Consider the following 16723-nt stretch of genomic DNA (forward strand, 5'->3'; position numbering starts at 1 on the left):
AGATATATATATATATATAAAAAAAGGTCTGATAGGTAGATATAGTAGTTCCCTGCTGTCACCTTTGGCCTGCTGCTGTTGCTGCTGCTGCTGCCAGGCAACCGCTTCAAACTCTCAACCCCTGAATGCTCCTCCTTGCTTTAACATTGCTGTATGCTATGGTTAAACCAAAGTATATCAACAGTCCTCACCTTGCTGAAGAAATATTTGAGGGTAGAAATTCAATTTTTGTCTACGCTGTAGTTTGCTGTGTGAGAAAGTCATTTCTGATGATGAGGAGCATCACCTTGACTGGATGTTTTGTTGGTTGGTTGGTTGGTTGGTTGTTTGTTTGTTTGTTTTCATGACCAGGACAACATGGGGGAAACGTTCAGAGATTTTGTAGGAAAGGAGGAGGCTGGGCCCCTTCAAAGTAAGAGGGGAAATATCAAAAAGGAAAAAATAAAAATAAAAAGGCATTACAAAATTGACCTTAATGTTACATGTACCGTCTGCAACCCCGTCCCCCCCCCGTCCCCGTCCCCTTTCAGAGCTGGTGGTGACAGTGTGGCAGTGTACCGCTGCTGGCTGTGCTACTATCTGATTGACAGCTGCCAGCTGCACTCCTCACTGCTGCTACCGACTGACCTCAAAGAATCGCTGCGGACGTGGCCACATACCCCCCCCCCCTTCATCCACCTGCAGAAAAAAAAAGAGGAAAAAAAAAAAAAAAGTCAACAGTGGAATAAAGCTGGCAGGTAACGAAAGACGAATCTTCAAATTTCACATTCAACACAACGATAAAACATTCAGCCCAACATCAGTTCGACATAGTCAAATCCAGGCATTTGCATACACGGCGAGCCCTTGGAGCTGTGACTGGTTGGGAGGCAGTGTAATGTTAGCTGACGTTTCTTCTGCCAGCTCACACTGCTCTGCTACCTTAACAGTTACATTTGACTGTACTTCTGTGTTTATTACTCATGTGCCTCGAGGAGATGTTGAGGGATCCAGAGACACAAGCATCCCGATTCCCAAATGACATCAACCAGGGAGATGCTTGGAAATTAGCTTTATTTTGAGGGGGGGCATTTGTTTTCAATGTTTTAAGCTTCTGGTGTCGCAAGGCGCTGATACTCAACCATTTAGAGGGATAATATCAGCTGATATTACAAAGACGGCACTGTTTTTCAGCTCTCTTGTCGTGGGTGGCTGGTAGGCAGTGTCTTGTTAGCTGGTTGATTGTGTGTGTGCCAGCTTACCTGCTGCTGCCCTCCAACTGTCCATTTAAATCCACACCAGCAGCCCCGGGGGACTTCTGCAATTAACGTTCACTTCAAATCAATTAAAAAACAGCTGGGTTTGCGATTCAGAGCTCCTGTTGTACATCTGATAAAAGAGCATTTCTTTTGGCGACGGTTCACCAGTTTTTTTTAATCTTCAGACCGAGAGGTGACCTTTTCCGAGGACGCTGAAAATAACTGCTTTAAAATATTTCAGACAGAAAAATCAACTATAATGTAGAAAATATCAGCACCGACATGCATTTGTGTTGCATTACTTGCAAGTTGGTATCAACATTCTCAGCCTGAACTTAAAATGTGGATTACTTTATCAGTTAATTAAGTAGCTCTACACACTTTTCTTGCTTTTAAAACATAGAGGGTCCCGGGCTAAATGTCCAAATCAAATAATTATGAAATCATTTTATTGTTGGGTGGAAGGTTTCACAATTTGCTGGGCTCAAATCAGTTGTACTTCACCTTAAGAAATAGATTTTAATCTAAACATTAGAAAGTACAGACACGGCACAGACTAAGCCAAATTAAACGAGTAAAACTCCAGCACTTCAAAGGCTAAACAATCCTTCAGCTGCAGCAGTGGTCATCATAAGGAATGTTCCTCATCATTGTCATTATTAACCACAGGATGGTCCCTATTACACACAGACAAAGCCTGACATTCTGACTTAGTGGCGCTTTTCGTCCTGCGTGCGTCTGGAGCGAGCCATCACCCAACCAAGCCCACTGTGACAGTTCATAGTCCACCGCTTGTTATTCCTGGCTGCTCAAAGCACAGCGGCGTGTCCAGTATCTGTCCGTAGGCCCCATCATAGCTCCACCCGTTTCTTCAGGATGATTTCTCGCACCAGCGCCGTGGCCTCTTGTCGGACGCTCTCCATGGGCTCGTCGGCTCGCCAGAACCGGACCACCTTCCCCTCTGGATTCACCAGAAACTTCCAGAAGTTCCACTTTGGAATTTTCTGCACAGAATCTGGAAAAATAACCACATTCACCATACCGTCATTAACGGTGCATCTTACAGCCTAACCTGATCCATAAACTCTGACGACGGTCAGATTCTTTAAAATCAACTTATAAATTTTATGTGTATAAATATATAAATGTATTATATATACCTAATCATATTGATGCAAAAATCAAAGATGTTAAAGCGACAGCTACCACAGTATAAACGGTATGACAAAGCGTCAGATAGGTGAAATATTTATATTGTCTGAAGGTTTAACTGAAAACCTTCGCACTCTGGATATGACTATGGTTTAAAACAGATGAGAGAATATTCTAAAAACCTCTGACGTCACTCGTGTATGGACAATAAGCAGCTGCTTCAGTATCATAAAAAAACTGACTGTTATTTTACACCAGAGATAGGCACTTAAGAAAACGCTGACAGGCATAACCCTAAATTTAAACCCTATTTGGGTGCAAGAACTACACAGAATCATGAGTCAACGACGTCCACTCGGTGTGTAGGAAATGAGCACCGGATTTTACTTTCCAATAACCTCGGACTAGTTCTCCATGTGTCCTTTCGAATTCATGTCTCTGAATATGAATTTAACTATTCTGGAACAAATGAGTAAAGCGAACTTTTAGAGTGGGGCTCTATTCCCTTCTCCATTCACCTGCAGACGTATGCGATTTCATTTTTTTTTCCTCTGAGAAACCGCAATTGTGCAGTTAGTGTTTAGTTTTCATGAAGTAAAATATCAAACGTTTGCTTGGTTACAGCTTGACAAATGCAAAGAGCCGCTTTCATTATGAACGGAACATTATTGACTCCGGATCTGGAATTAAAATAAAAATGTGTTTATAATCTGAAGGATTACTTTTATCATAAAAATATAGATTTAATTGCAACCATATGGGAAAGTCTGTACTTCCTGGCAGACAGCTGCCTAAATGCGGCCATAAATACAGGAGTCATCATTTTAATTTAAAGGAAAATATAGACTTTTAACATAGTGGTGGTGTTTCTTTGTTTGTTTGTTTTGTCACGTCATTTTGGAAAACGTGGTGTACAGACAGACAGATGTGGCTCGGTGCCTCTGTGCCAACCTGTGAGGAATTTGAAGGCAGGGTCCGCCTCTGAGCCCATTACTTTGATCTTGCTGAAGAAAGGGAAAGTGACACCGTAGGTGGACTTGGCGAAAGCCTCGATGTCCCTGCTGGCCCCGGTCTCGGTGTCCCCGAACTGGCCGCAGGGGAAGGCCAGGACGTTGAAGTGAGAGGTGCCCAGTTCCCGGTGGAGCTCCTGCAGAGACATGTAGTTCGCCGCGGTCTGCTCGCTCTGACTCGCCACGTTTACAACCAAAGACGCCTATACAGAGGGAGAGGGGGAGGGAGGGTCAGGGTGTAAATTAATTTTGAGAAAGCTACAAGAAATACGTATTATGCAATGAAACCCGAACTCAACTCACAGTGGAAAACTCGGACTAAGCGTGCAAAGATTTCTTCTCAAAGTGGAGTGACTGGTGATGTGGACTTACTTTCCCTCGGTACTTCTCCAGGGAAACCGACCTGCCCCTCACGTCTTTGACCTCGAAAGAATAAAAATCCCTCGGTTTCCTCGGCTTCACCAGCTGGGTCTGCAGGAGGAACAAACACCCCACGCCGACTGTCATGCTCAGCAGCACCGTCAACTTTTTAGCTTTTGGGTTGGAGGACTTGGAAGGGTAGCCCCCTAAGGCCTCCATCTTGGAGGGGGAAGAACAAACCCTGGTCGGTGTGAGAGGGAGGGGGGTGCGGGCTCCTGCCAAAAAAAAAAAAGTCTTTGGCTGGACCGGGAGGAGGGAGCTGCGTCGAACCCGCTGCAGAGAACAAGCACAAAACCGGAATCCGAGTGCGGATTCTTTCCAAAATAAAACCAGTATTGAAACACGGTGATCGTTGGGTGTACACACAACAATAAAGGTCATAGTAGATTTATTGGAGGAACAATCAGATATCTAATGTTAATATTAAAGCCACTTTCTGCCTGAACTAAAAAAGAAAACACTAGACTATCAATGTGACTATTGTGCTGTCTTCCCATACAACATGATGCGAGAAAGCATTAACAGGACTAAAGTGGTTATGCAAAAAGAAAATAACTTAAAAACACAATTTTAGTCACTCATTTGATGCAGGGTTGTCCACAGGGACTCACAAAAGTTTGGTTGTTTCTTTGGATCCCCATTGGCTCCTGTATCACAGCAGCTATTGCTTCTAGGGTCCATATACAAATATAAACAGTGTCAAAATCAACATCACTTATCACGAACTGATAAAATATTGGAGAATATGGAGATAAATGTGGGAAATAATAAATTTAATAATAATAATAATACATTTTTAAATAGGTTTTTTTCACTATATTCTGACAATTTAAAGACAAACTGTTTGTTCGATTAATTGAGAAAATAATCAGCAGATTAATTGATAAAAAAAATAAAAAAAAATCGTTAGCTGCAGCCTGAGTACAGTTTAACATGATGTCTTTAGATACTGACCGGTATCTTTAAGAGGGAAACTAGAAGGGTCGGAGCTTAATGTCACTGCTTTTGATTTGAAAATTTTCACCGGAAGTTCCGCCCAACATGTTGCCTGCTTGACCCTAAGCGAAGTTACGTGGTTTTTGATGTTTTTGAGGTATTATGTTTTTGTCGGGCACTGAGACTATCGATGGCCCGACCGCAGCTTTTCTGTTTAACGGATCTCTTCAGCGTTTTCTCGTCCTCTCAGGGACAGAGCGACGCCCGTCACGTGTCGTACAGGCGTTTCAGGAGGCGGATCGTCCGGAGGAGCAGCGGAGAGCGGCCTGCCGTGAGCACACCCGTGGCCGCTGGGCGGCGGTGTGAGCCAGCCTTCGCGTTCGACACGGTCTGCCAGAGGCTGGAGCTGGATTCGCCGCCGGGACACCGGGAGCCGGCCCAGAGACTCCGACGGGGCAGCCCTCGAGGTATTATTATATCAACAACACACCAAGTCATAGAGGGATGTGAAAGACTTGCCTGTCTGTGACACGGACACACACACACACACACACACACACACACACACACACACACACACACACACACACACACACACACACTAAATGTAGTTCCCAGAAATATTTAGGCATCTTTAACTGAACTACATTTTTTATTTTAAGGGGCATACAAGAATACTTAACTAAAGTCCCACCTACCTTATACTGTATATGCAAGAGGCCTGACAATAGCTTATCACACAGCATATCTTTTTACTGCATTACATAATTTTTTTGCTTGATATGAAAAAAAAATGCAATGAGGCTACAAAAACGCATCTACAAGTTCGCTAAATGTTTAGGCCTCTTACAGTAAATGTCAGCACACAGTGTGCCCTGCAGCTGGCTTCAGACGATTCAACCACAATTCAGATCACTGTGGACAACACCTAGCTCTTAGTGTTGCACTGCTGAGATGGGGCTGTTGCAGAGTAACACGTTGCCCTCAAAATATATATATCTGGGTCTTAACTCTTGCATTGCCACATTTGAGAACTGATTGCTAAAATATGCATCCATTTTTATTTGGCTAAATGAACATAGGCTCGTGTAGCCCTGTCAAGATGAGCTTAATCTCCCACACTGGCATCTTTTGTTTTTGTTGTTGGAATACAGAGAATTATTATATGCGCTCCATTACTACAGAACTGTAGGTTAGATTTCCCCGTAGGGCCATAGCCACAAACCCCAATGCATCCATTTTTTGCTGTCTTTACCATTAAGTCCAGATGTCTCACCATACAAACACAGCAGATTTACTCCATAACTCTTTTGTGATGGACGTAAGTGTCATTTTTTGTGTGTGATAACATCTGTTCTAATCTGAGACAGTGTTGGTGGGAGGCCTCTCCCACTGTGGGACTGACACACCACTGAACGCAACACGTGCTGTCTCTGCCAGGGGACGACCTGCCACAGAAAATGCCCCAGAACAGGTTTGTTTAGGGAGCTTCTGCCACTGCAGTTTGATCTCTGTGTGTGTGTGTGTGTGTGTGTTGTTTTCCCACAAGACAAACATAACAAAGGATGTACTGAGAGATGAAAAACTTTGAGGTGGTGTTGGCTTCTATCTGCAGGCTGTCTTTCTACCTTGCATGATCATATCAATAGTTATGTGTTGTGTGACAAGTCAGAAAAGGAGAAACACAACAAAGGATCTGGTTTCCTCAGGTTCTTTAGAGGTTTCAGTTAAATATTCGTGGGTAAAAGCAAAAATGTGTAAAATGTGTTTGTTTTTTTTATCTGTGGTTTCTTTATTACTTGAGGTGAAATAAGAAAAGCTGAAGGATCATTTAAGATAAACAACATAACCCAGTTTCTGTATCTAACTCTGTCAGAAAAACTGTGCACAATCATTGCTATTGCTAACTTATGATGAAATCTCATTATTCAATTGAAAAAAAAAATAATATAACAGTGTAACATCATGCAAAATACTAAATCTAATAACAATAATTCAATTTTTTTGCAGGGATGGATGTGGAGAGCTGCAGGTCAAGAGCATGACGATACACCTCAGACTGGTACAGCATTTTTCTTTATTGTTTTCTTTCACTTAATTCTTACAGCGCTCCATGACGCACATGCAAACAGAAATGACGAGCATCACGGCATGATGCATACCAGGAAATGACAACTAATGGCTAAAAAAATCTGCAGAAACGTTTTGTGTAACAGAAACTGCTGGAAGCGTGTGGGAGGTCTGTGTATTATTACATTATCTGTAGTGGGATAACAAGACCTCTGTCTTGTAGAGCTTTTGGAGAAATTTTGTACAAAAAAAATGACATTTGAACAGCATAAGGTATGAAAGTTCGATATAAATCATTGTTTAAGTCTCTGTAATCAAGCCATCAAAGGACATCTCTTTTATCAAGAAACATAACACACACACACACACACACACACACAAGATTGGGGTTTCACCATTATTTATTTTATTATTATTTATTTGTGTATTTTGAAGTGTGTGTGAGTGAGTAAATATGGTCAATAACCACTAATTCACCGTAACAAGTGTTTAATATGGTTTAATGTCTATGTTTGTTTGTTTGTTTGTTTTTAAATGACACAACAGAGGGCTTTCATTTTAGATCACTGAGAGAAAATGAATGCAATCGACACCATCAACGGTAAACCAGAGATGTAATACTGATATGACGCTTTGCGTGCGTGTCTTGCCTGACTGTGTTTTTTGTGTTCATAGTATTTTTTCCATTGCAGGTTCCAATGAGAGGAGACATGATTTGCGGCCATTTGCTGTTCTGGACAGAGCTACTGTGAAAGGCCAGGGAAAGTCTGTGATGAAGTTGGCAGCACCGTCACTGCTGAACGACTACTGTAAGAGAAGATACAAGTCCCTGCGTTATTCTTTGAAAAACGCCAGGGGGCAAAAAAAAAACAAACAAAGCCTCAACAACAAATCGCTTGTCAACAATTCCCATGAAAAGATCAAAACTGGTGTGTTAGTCTGTCTCTCAATACTCCCTATGTTGTCTTTGGCACTCCACACCCAAGCTCATTTCTTCCTACTCAAGATTTTAATCTTGAAAAATGGATCACGAATGTATAGTTCCATTTTTATAAGAGGCCAAATAATTTTCATACATTGGAGCACTTTGGATTTTGGTAAATACTATTTGTTGGGGACTATTTTCAGCCAGGGATGAATACACTTACATTTGTTGCTGTAGTTGTTGCTGTAGTGCTGTTGTGACATGTTCTGCACAATGAAAGAACATGTCACTAAAGTGCAACAGTAGGACACATTATTCTTAATATGAAAATTGAATATCACCAGCCTTATTCTTCAAAGTGGACCTTAATAACACACAGACTTTGAACTGACTCATATTATCCAGGTATCACCTTGGAACGTAGAGGAACTTGTGTGAACCAGAAATGGCCAATCAGGGCCACAGCTGACACTGAGGTCATGTCCCTAATAATTGTTTTGGATTTTTTGGTTTTATAAACTGGGATTATACAGTATAATTAAAATGTATACTCATGGTGGTTATTTTATAAGATAATTCCAGTGATTTTAGACATAATGTTGCATTATCCCCTAGATTTGGCACTGTGGAGAAGACTTTAAAGCCGGATTTAGAGCTTCATGTTGGAAAATAACATATACAGGAAGTATTACCGAACAGTTACCTGAGTAAACAAAGTATGAAAAATCTAATTCAATTTTTAAAATTAAAATTTAAAAAATTAAGAGACCATTTGAAAAACCAGTCAGAAGCTCCTACTATCTGTTTATCTGACCATCATAAGGTCACATGACCCCACTTTTTAAAAAAATCCACTGAAAAATGCCTCGTACTGCTGTTTTGATCAGCGAGCACATTATTGTGGCATAGCAAGCCAACAGCAAAGTATAACTCCTGACTACGGCAAATACTTTGGTAGTTTTAACAAAAAATAAATAGAATTACACCGGTTTCATTCTGTCAATAAAGTAAAATCAGTTAAGACTCAGTCGGCACTTGACTCGTTACGCACAGAATAGCCTCTGTAGTCCTTGTTTCTTTTCCATCTCTTCCCTTTCAGACACTAATGTTCTCGACTGCAGTTGTAATGGTATGATTGCATTAGCACTGGGCTCTTCTGTTTACCTCTGGAATTCAGAAACTCGTGCTCTGGTGGGATATTTGAACCCGAGTCCACAAGCGGGGGGTCCATACCATCAGTCCGTCTCATCTCTGAGCTGGAGCAGAGATGGCAGAGCTCTCTGCATCGGCACCAGGCGAGGGGAGATACAGGTAAATGCTTTTGATCTTCAAGTAAATGAGTACATAGAGGGTGGAAACTGATTCACACAAACTGTGGTAAGGGGGCCTTTGAAAGGGGAAATGTAGCAGCTAGTTGAATCAGCAGGATGACGGTTTGTGGTGCGTCTGTCTCTCTGACTCTTTAGTTGTGGGATGTTGACAATAAGCAGAATATGAGGTGTCTACCTTCACACCTTGCTGTGGTCAGAGCCCTTTCCTGGAAACAGCAGCTGCTCAGCAGGTACTGGTGTGTGTATTGATTGTTAGAACACTATATTACACAGAAAAAGGACTTATTTCATTCATTTTGAATTTTATACACTTCACTAAAGCAGGACTGACACAAAAAGATCTCAGCTGTTTTAGGGCAATGGCTGCATCTGTACTAGATCAATCCCTTAGCAGAAGGAGAGTATGTGAATTATCTCTAAGTATAAGAATCGCAGAATAGTTCCCATCAATATAAGGTATCTATTAAATGCAGTATTTATGGTGGGAAATAACAGTGTCAACAATCCAACAGCGGCTCTGTTCTCGGACGTATCCATCACCTTGACCCTCGGGCTCCTGCAGCCCTGGTAGGCGCAGCCGTCCAGAAGGACGGCATCTGCAGCCTTCAGTGGTCACCAGGAGACGACTGGCTGGCCAGTGGCTCCACAGACGGCCTCCTCCGTATATGGGATAGTGACATTGCAGGGCTGACAAGGTCAAAACATCCAGTGACTACAATGAGACAGCCCAGTGCTGTTAAGGTCAGTGGACTTGAAACTGGGACTTGAAATTAAGTCTCTCAGATGTGGTACAGTGCGTATAAAAAGTGTTCATCCCCCTTTACATCTATTTTTATTTATTTGTAATGAATTTAGATCACTTTGTACAGATCTCTTTTCACTTTGACTTTAAAGGGGTCTTTTTCGGTTGATCAGTGTCAGAAAAGCCACATTAAATCTTCTTTGACTCAATGCTGTAAAACAACAAAACACGAAAACTTGGTGCATACGTTTTATTTTTTATAGATATGAAGCTAGTACTCAGTTGGTCTCTGTTGTGCTGCATTGTCTTAACCAAGACTAAGAGTCTATAGCCATACTACAGATGGTTGTCCTTTGTGGTGCTTTAAGCGAAATCCCAATTTTAACAGACTCAAAATGACAATTTAAACATGCTGATGTTTAGCAGGCAATGTTTTTTCATGGTTTCCATCTTAACTCAGCATGTTTCCATGCTAATATTTGAAGGTACTTGGTCATAAAGTATTGGACAAATTGTAATTCGATGGTGGTGCTGGATGGAAAGTCAGGGGTTTGCCAAAGTTAACACAAATTATCCCGAGGCAGGAATGAATGTGTGAACCGAATGTCATGGCAATCCATCCACTTGTTTTTAAGATATTCCAATTGTGGTCGATGGACACGCGGGCGGACCAACCAGCCGACATTGCAATCCGTACAGCCCCACCACTAAAAACATGACCTGGTGGTGCATCTTGTTACTAATCTGTCTCCCTTGCTCTACTTGCAAAAGCACACTTGCATCATCCACAGGAAGCAGACATGTTGTGTGGTTGTCTATGATTGACACAACTAAATTCACATAGTGCAAGCAAATGTGTGTTCTGTTGTATGACTTGATGATGACTACTCATGCTACTCGTGCAACCTTAAGCAGCATGATACTGGTTGGTGAAATGCTGTTAGTCGACCCTGCAGCTACTCACTGGTCCGTTTAAACAATCAGACAATCTGCTGACCATTGTGTGTGCGCTTGTGTATTCATTGTGTTTGCGTGTTCAGGCGATGGGATGGTGTCCATGGCAGAGAAAGACGATCGCTACAGGAGGGGGGTGGAAAGATGGAGGGCTGAGAGTCTGGGACATACAATCAGGGACTTGTGTGACTTCTGTCGACACAAACTCACAGGTGCTTACGCCTCAAATTACAGCAGAGGTTGTTTTTTTTTACCGTGTATACATATCGGATGGACCACTCGTAATGAATCTAATTGCAGATCTGTTCTCTACGATGGGCTGAAAAGAAGAGATATCTGGTCACAGGTCACGGCCTTCCTCATCACCGAGTCATCTGCTGGACTGGGGAGTCCCCCCCCCTCAACCCAATCTACCAGCTCACAGGTTAGAGAGCCCGAAATACGATTGATGATTTAACAATTTCTCATCAGCCTCGTAGGAATAAACGTACTACAACATTTTACATGCTGAGTAATATTAGGTGTGACAGTTGGTCCATTGCTGCAGCTCTGTCACTGAGATATTTAATAGCCATTTTGTGCTGACACATTTGTGTCCTGGGCTTCGAGTGAATGTGAAACTACGAATGAAACACATACAAAATCACTACGTTTGATGAGATGTCACGTTTTCCTGTAGTATTGTGAGTTTCTGGAGGCAAAAAAAGACCTAAGACCTACCTGTCAAAAACATTCTTTAAAACACATTCACGATGTTCCAAATGTTTTGCAATTGTGTTATTAATTGACACACAAATTACATTTTTTCTGGCGGGATTTTTAGGCATTTGTTTCACTTCATTATTCAGTATGACATTATGTTCATCTTGGCTGTTTGGAATGGGGGTTATTTTGCCATTGTTTGAAGAAAGTACACCTATTTGATAGTTTTTGATAGTAGTTTCTCCAAGTGGACTGACAATGACGTGTATCGTGCTTTATAAGAGTGGTGAGAAAAAAACATTAAGACACATTTGTTTTATAAGGGAAACAAGGTATTTAAACGTCAAAGTTCAATCATGCTGTTGATGTTTTTTTCAGGTCATTCTCATCGAGTCCTGCACTTGGCCTTAAACCCTGACAGTACTCAGATTTTCTCTGCTGGAGTGGACCAGTGCTTTCATATCTGGGGGCTTTGATTATCAGCATAATTCAACATGGATGGTGAATGTTGTCGGCATCTGGTCAGACCTGTGTTAAACTTTGCTTGGTAATGCCACCGCGTAGACCCTGCACATTTCCTGTCACATCCCCTGAAATAACCACATTGTCAGGCCAGTTTAACACCAACTCAACCCTACTAGCACAGTAAAAAGGTTCACACACCACAGTGTAAGGGCTTTGTGCAGGGTAAAAAAGATAAATTTGAAAATAGTTGTGATTATATAATGATTTTGTTTATATAGCACTTTACTTTGCTGTGCATAGAGAGCATAAAAATAATCACACCCATAAAAACAACAGCATAAAATGACAGTGACATATAAAACCATCCATAATGTAAAAATACAAATAAGGATAAAAACAAACAGGAAATATGGTGGTAACACAAGAGAGCTGTATTCTGCAAACAAATACGTGTATTAAAATTTGTTATAAAAAGGGAATGAATTTAAAGATGAAGGTTGATTATGCTGTGGCTCTCACGTTATCAGGCTTATGTGAATGTTCGCTGATGATGTGTTTCCCACGAGTGTGAGCTGAGTTTGCCTGAACTGCCATGATTCGATTTTTTTCTAAACAGAGTGCATTTGATAGGGTTTGTTTTGGAAGTAATTTAACAGTCAGGTACACATCAATAGAAAGCAGTTATCCTGGGAAAGATCTCTGTGTTGAAAGATGTCTGACATGCAAGTATATGATTAGATTTGACTTAAAAGAACACTTTGTGCAAAAGTGCCTGTGGTGAAGACTTCCTTTGGGAAAAAAAAAAAACCAAGACCCTTATCTAATGTGATATGTCTTATGGTTAACATGTTTACTGAAACTGAGTTGTAGATGAAATGGTGCAACATGTGAGGTTCAGACTGTCAACTCAGACATCTCTGTCTCAATCTACACTACAACACTTTTCATCAAGCTACAGATTGATGGTTGCATTAGATTACAACTTTTTTTTAGAAAACAAATAAGTGGAATAGAAAACACAGAACACCAAGAGGCATCATCCCTTCAGCAGAATAATATACTATGCAGTACCTGGTCTGGCTAAAACACTGATTTTATACCGCCAAGTCTTTAGTCCCGAGCCCAGTAAGTCTTTCTTAATCTTGCATATTATACAGATAATGACATATCATTCCAGTGCCTTATGGGACTGCAGTGCAAAGTTGTGATTTAAGTTGTCTCTACTTCTGAAATGCTAACTAGTTAGTGTAAGCTGCCCGTCAAAACTCAAACATTGAGTTGTGAATTTGAAACCATAGGGTGGCTCTCGGGATGGCAGCACTGGTATGGTTGTTGGTCGGTCATCAATGCCAAGAAGTTCTTCGTTCTGACATTCATGGCCTCAAGTTGATGGATCCTAGCGACTTTGGTGGCGCTCCCTCTAGCGCCACCATAAGGTTGATATTTGTGGTTTTTGGTAGAATGTCTCAACAACTGCTAGATAGATTGCCATAAAATTTGGTACACACATTAAGGTCCCATTCAGGATGAGCTTTTATAACTTTGAAGGTCCTCTGACTTCTCCTTATGCCCCGTCATTGGGCCAAACTGGACATGGTAAACATTTCTGTGCCCGCTAAACATCAGCTTGTTAGCATTGCCACTATGAGCAGTTTAGCATGCTGGTGTTAGCATTTAGTTCAAAGCACCACTGTGCCCAAGTACAGACTCACTAAATCACAACACGGAGCTGCCACCTGGGCTATAGACTCTTAGACTTTTTAAAAATTTAACCGGGCAGATTTTTTTTTTTAGGTATTTGCTGGTATTGATTAGAGCATTGACAGTAGAGAGATCACAGTATATGATGAGAGAGAAATGGGGAACAATATGCAACAAAGGTCTCCAGCTTGATTGTTGTGGTGACACATATATGTTTTAGGAGTTCGGTAGTGACTGTTTTTTACAGTGAAACTGTGGATGTACTTTATCTTAACTGTAAGTGACCTTGTGCATTCCAAGACTGAATAACGTATAAGCAAAACTGAAATTATGACAATAAAGAAAACCGTGAAAACCCTTTGAGAGGCCTGCAGGAGCTGCCAAGTGTCTATGTGTGTCTACCTGCTGCAGCCCAAAATCTGGTGCACGAGCTCCTGAACTGCTTCTACCTTGATCATCATCTAAACGTGCAGTTTATAAAACGTTCTTGGCAGCAGCACAGAGAGCGTAGTTCATCATCAGTGCCAGATTCTCAGAAAAACAGTGCATCAGGTCAAAGATAAGCTTGCGAAACAAAAACTCCCAAAAGAGGGTGCATCCTTACTGCTGCTGTTTAGAGTCTAGGTATCGCTTACACGGTTCGCAGTTAGGTCTAAGACCCTACATTTACAGTATAACTGGGATGAGAGGTGCAAAAATCATAATTCTGATAAGATACTTGTTCTTCCTGTAAACACTTCTCTTTCACATCCAAACCAGTTTTAAGTGTCATTTGAGTTTACACTCGATTGTCCTTGAATTTTTCCTCTTCTTTGTAGACATATCATGCATTTCTAGAAGCCGCGGACGGTTCTAGCAACTGATTATCAGATTTGAATTTCAAAGTAACAAAGTACACTCAAGCTAACATTATTCAGACTGCTAGGTCTTAAAATAGACTGCAGGGTGGAGCTACATGAGAGTATTTTTAGCATCTCCAACAGTTGTTCAGCCTGTTCAGACGCTTGGTTTGCAAAATTACACAAACTGTTGTTTCTGTTCACCTCTATAATCAGAAAGTGCCTCACCCCACTGTGAGAACCGATTTTATAAACTTCAGAGGGAGGGAGGGAAAGCAGGGGGAGTTTTCAGGCCGCCGAGGGAAAGAGAATGGATTGCATATTGCCGAGAATCTGCATGATAATAATAATAATTATGGAAATACTGTTGGATGGAAAAGGAATGAAAAAAATAAAATCACAACTTCAAGGAAAAAACATGGATTCTGCTGCATAGTGCCTGTGAAATGCGGAACATTTTTTAACTTGGGACAAGCTTTGACATTGCACTTTATAAGATCATTGTAATTCGTCATTATATTCCATCATTCAGAGAATTCCTCTACAATGTAATGCCAAGTGTAGCAGCTGACAGGCGATGTAATTTACTTCAGTTATGTGTTACTTCTGAGTAAGAACTATATGATATACCACAGCACACCTGACAGACTGTTGCTGTTTTCTGAGGAACTTTAACGTGAAGAAAAACACAATTCCACCTGCATGTACGTTACTAGAAACTTCACACTGGACTCCAAGCATGATGGCGCTGGAAAAAAAAAATTATCCAGCAACAGACTGAGCATGGCCTGACAGCAACTGTATAGCTAAGGACAGAATGAGGTGCTCTTATGGACAGATTTTGAGACAACAGGCCCCTGGGCAGGCACATGTTAAAGGGCCCCCATCTGTCCTACATGCTGTGTAAGCTAGTCCCCCAGTCCGAAAGAGAAACCAAACATTTCGTGTCTCTTTGTGGTTGTTTTGCATCTCTATGTAGTTTTTATGCAGCTCCTTTGTGGTCATTTTTATCTGTTTGTGGTCATTTTGTGTCTCTCTATGGTCGTTTTGTGTGTCTCTCTCCCTGTAATAGTTTTGTATCACTTTAGTCGTCTCTTTCAGTTACAGTTTGCAGGTGAAGCAGAACTCTCAGGCACTTCGGTATTTAGTTCACATTGGAAATTCAGAGAGGCTGTCTGCCTCCTGCCCAAAGCTTCCTGTCCACACTGACACATTGACACTCCTCTGTACAGATATTAAACTAAATAATACAGCACACTATTCAAAATATTAGTTTGTATTATGAAAGAAAAAATCCACAAAAACAAATATTGGACTGGATTCTGTTGTCAGATATTCAATAATAACAGGTAGGCCCGTTCAGTAATCCATTCATGGATGCACAGCCATGGAATCAGCTCAGAGACACAGCTGTTGATAACCCATCCATTTTCCTCTCTGTTATCTCCCCTGACTCAGTGGTGTGCCATGGCTTAGCAGTGGGTCAGATCTCCTCACATTACTTCCTCATCCAGAGACCCGTGTCCCGGTCCAAAGCCCAGGCGTTCTGTCAGAGACACTACGCGGACCTCGCAGTCCTCAACACGGAAGAGCAATACTTCGCTCTCCTCGATGGCACCCTTGCAAACAAAGTCAGCTTTTGGCTTGGTCTGCAGTGCAGGGGCGTCTTCAGTGGCTGCACCCGGGTGAACAGGAGAAATTAGCAAGGCCGCTGTGCAAGCTTGGAGACCATGTCGGGGAAAGACGAGAAGCTGCTGGCTTGCTACTGTGACGGGCCGCACGTGTTTGTCTGTCAGGGTGAGTGATGTTTCGTTATTGTTAATACAAGTCAGAAACTGGTAAATACGATAACTGACATTAACATAATACGTAGATATTGTTTTTTGTCTAAGGTGGATATTTGATTTTCATCACCTGCGCATGTTTGTGTCTCACATGAAAAACACACAGATGCACATTATATAGGTATACATATGCACATATACATTAATTCCCCTACATACTGTGTCTCCACATATACTTTCATACACACTTATATACACATATACATACAGATGTATACATGTATACAGTAAATATGAGGGTGAACAAGCTATTTTATTTGGCATATGCTGTTCTCATGTGCCTAAGGCTTTAGGATCTGTGGTGCATTCAGGATCTTATATGACGTTCTTGTTTGGGGTGCTTTATTCTACAATAGAAATGTACTGTGCAGCGTTTCTGTTAAAATCAAGACTT

At 41.4% G+C, this 16723-nt stretch overlaps 2 protein-coding genes across 2 annotated transcripts; one reads left to right on the forward strand and one right to left on the reverse strand.

Moving 5' to 3' along the window:
• Positions 1–1659: 1659 nt before the first annotated feature.
• gpx8 (glutathione peroxidase 8 (putative)) lies at positions 1660–4120 on the reverse strand. The gene is made up of 3 exons (XM_040155369.1): positions 3773–4120; positions 3342–3603; positions 1660–2253 (listed from the first exon to the last, which is right to left on the reverse strand). Exons 1-3 carry the CDS (start codon positions 3977–3979, stop codon positions 2090–2092), a joined length of 633 nt encoding a protein of 210 aa, XP_040011303.1. The 5' UTR covers positions 3980–4120; the 3' UTR covers positions 1660–2089.
• Positions 4121–4565: 445 nt separating this feature from the next.
• On the forward strand, positions 4566–16502 carry LOC120804917 (cell division cycle 20.3, cofactor of APC complex-like). Its single transcript, XM_040154647.1, has 12 exons — positions 4566–4577; positions 4851–4913; positions 5007–5223; positions 6127–6230; positions 6767–6818; positions 7519–7635; positions 8851–9062; positions 9218–9312; positions 9595–9823; positions 10865–10990; positions 11079–11202; positions 15944–16502. The coding sequence occupies exons 1-12, from the start codon at positions 4566–4568 to the stop codon at positions 16186–16188; spliced, it is 1596 nt and encodes a 531-aa protein (XP_040010581.1). The 3' UTR covers positions 16189–16502.
• Positions 16503–16723: the final 221 nt, after the last annotated feature.

The sequence above is a fragment of the Xiphias gladius genome, chromosome 19, assembly GCF_016859285.1.
Source record: "Xiphias gladius isolate SHS-SW01 ecotype Sanya breed wild chromosome 19, ASM1685928v1, whole genome shotgun sequence".
Lineage (NCBI taxonomy): Eukaryota > Metazoa > Chordata > Actinopteri > Istiophoriformes > Xiphiidae > Xiphias > Xiphias gladius.

Coding starts and splice junctions, on each gene's coding strand:
- gpx8 (XM_040155369.1), bottom strand. CDS start 3,979: ATGGAGGCCTTAGGGGGCTACCCTTCCAAGTCCTCCAACCCAAAAGCT. Junction 3,604..3,772: donor TGGAGAAGTACCGAGGGAAA/GTAAGTCCACAT, acceptor CCCTCTGTATAG/GCGTCTTTGGTTGTAAACGT. Junction 2,254..3,341: donor TGCCTTCAAATTCCTCACAG/GTTGGCACAGAG, acceptor TTATTTTTCCAG/ATTCTGTGCAGAAAATTCCA.
- LOC120804917 (XM_040154647.1), top strand. Junction 9,313..9,594: donor AAACAGCAGCTGCTCAGCAG/GTACTGGTGTGT, acceptor ACAATCCAACAG/CGGCTCTGTTCTCGGACGTA. Junction 9,824..10,864: donor GACAGCCCAGTGCTGTTAAG/GTCAGTGGACTT, acceptor TTGCGTGTTCAG/GCGATGGGATGGTGTCCATG.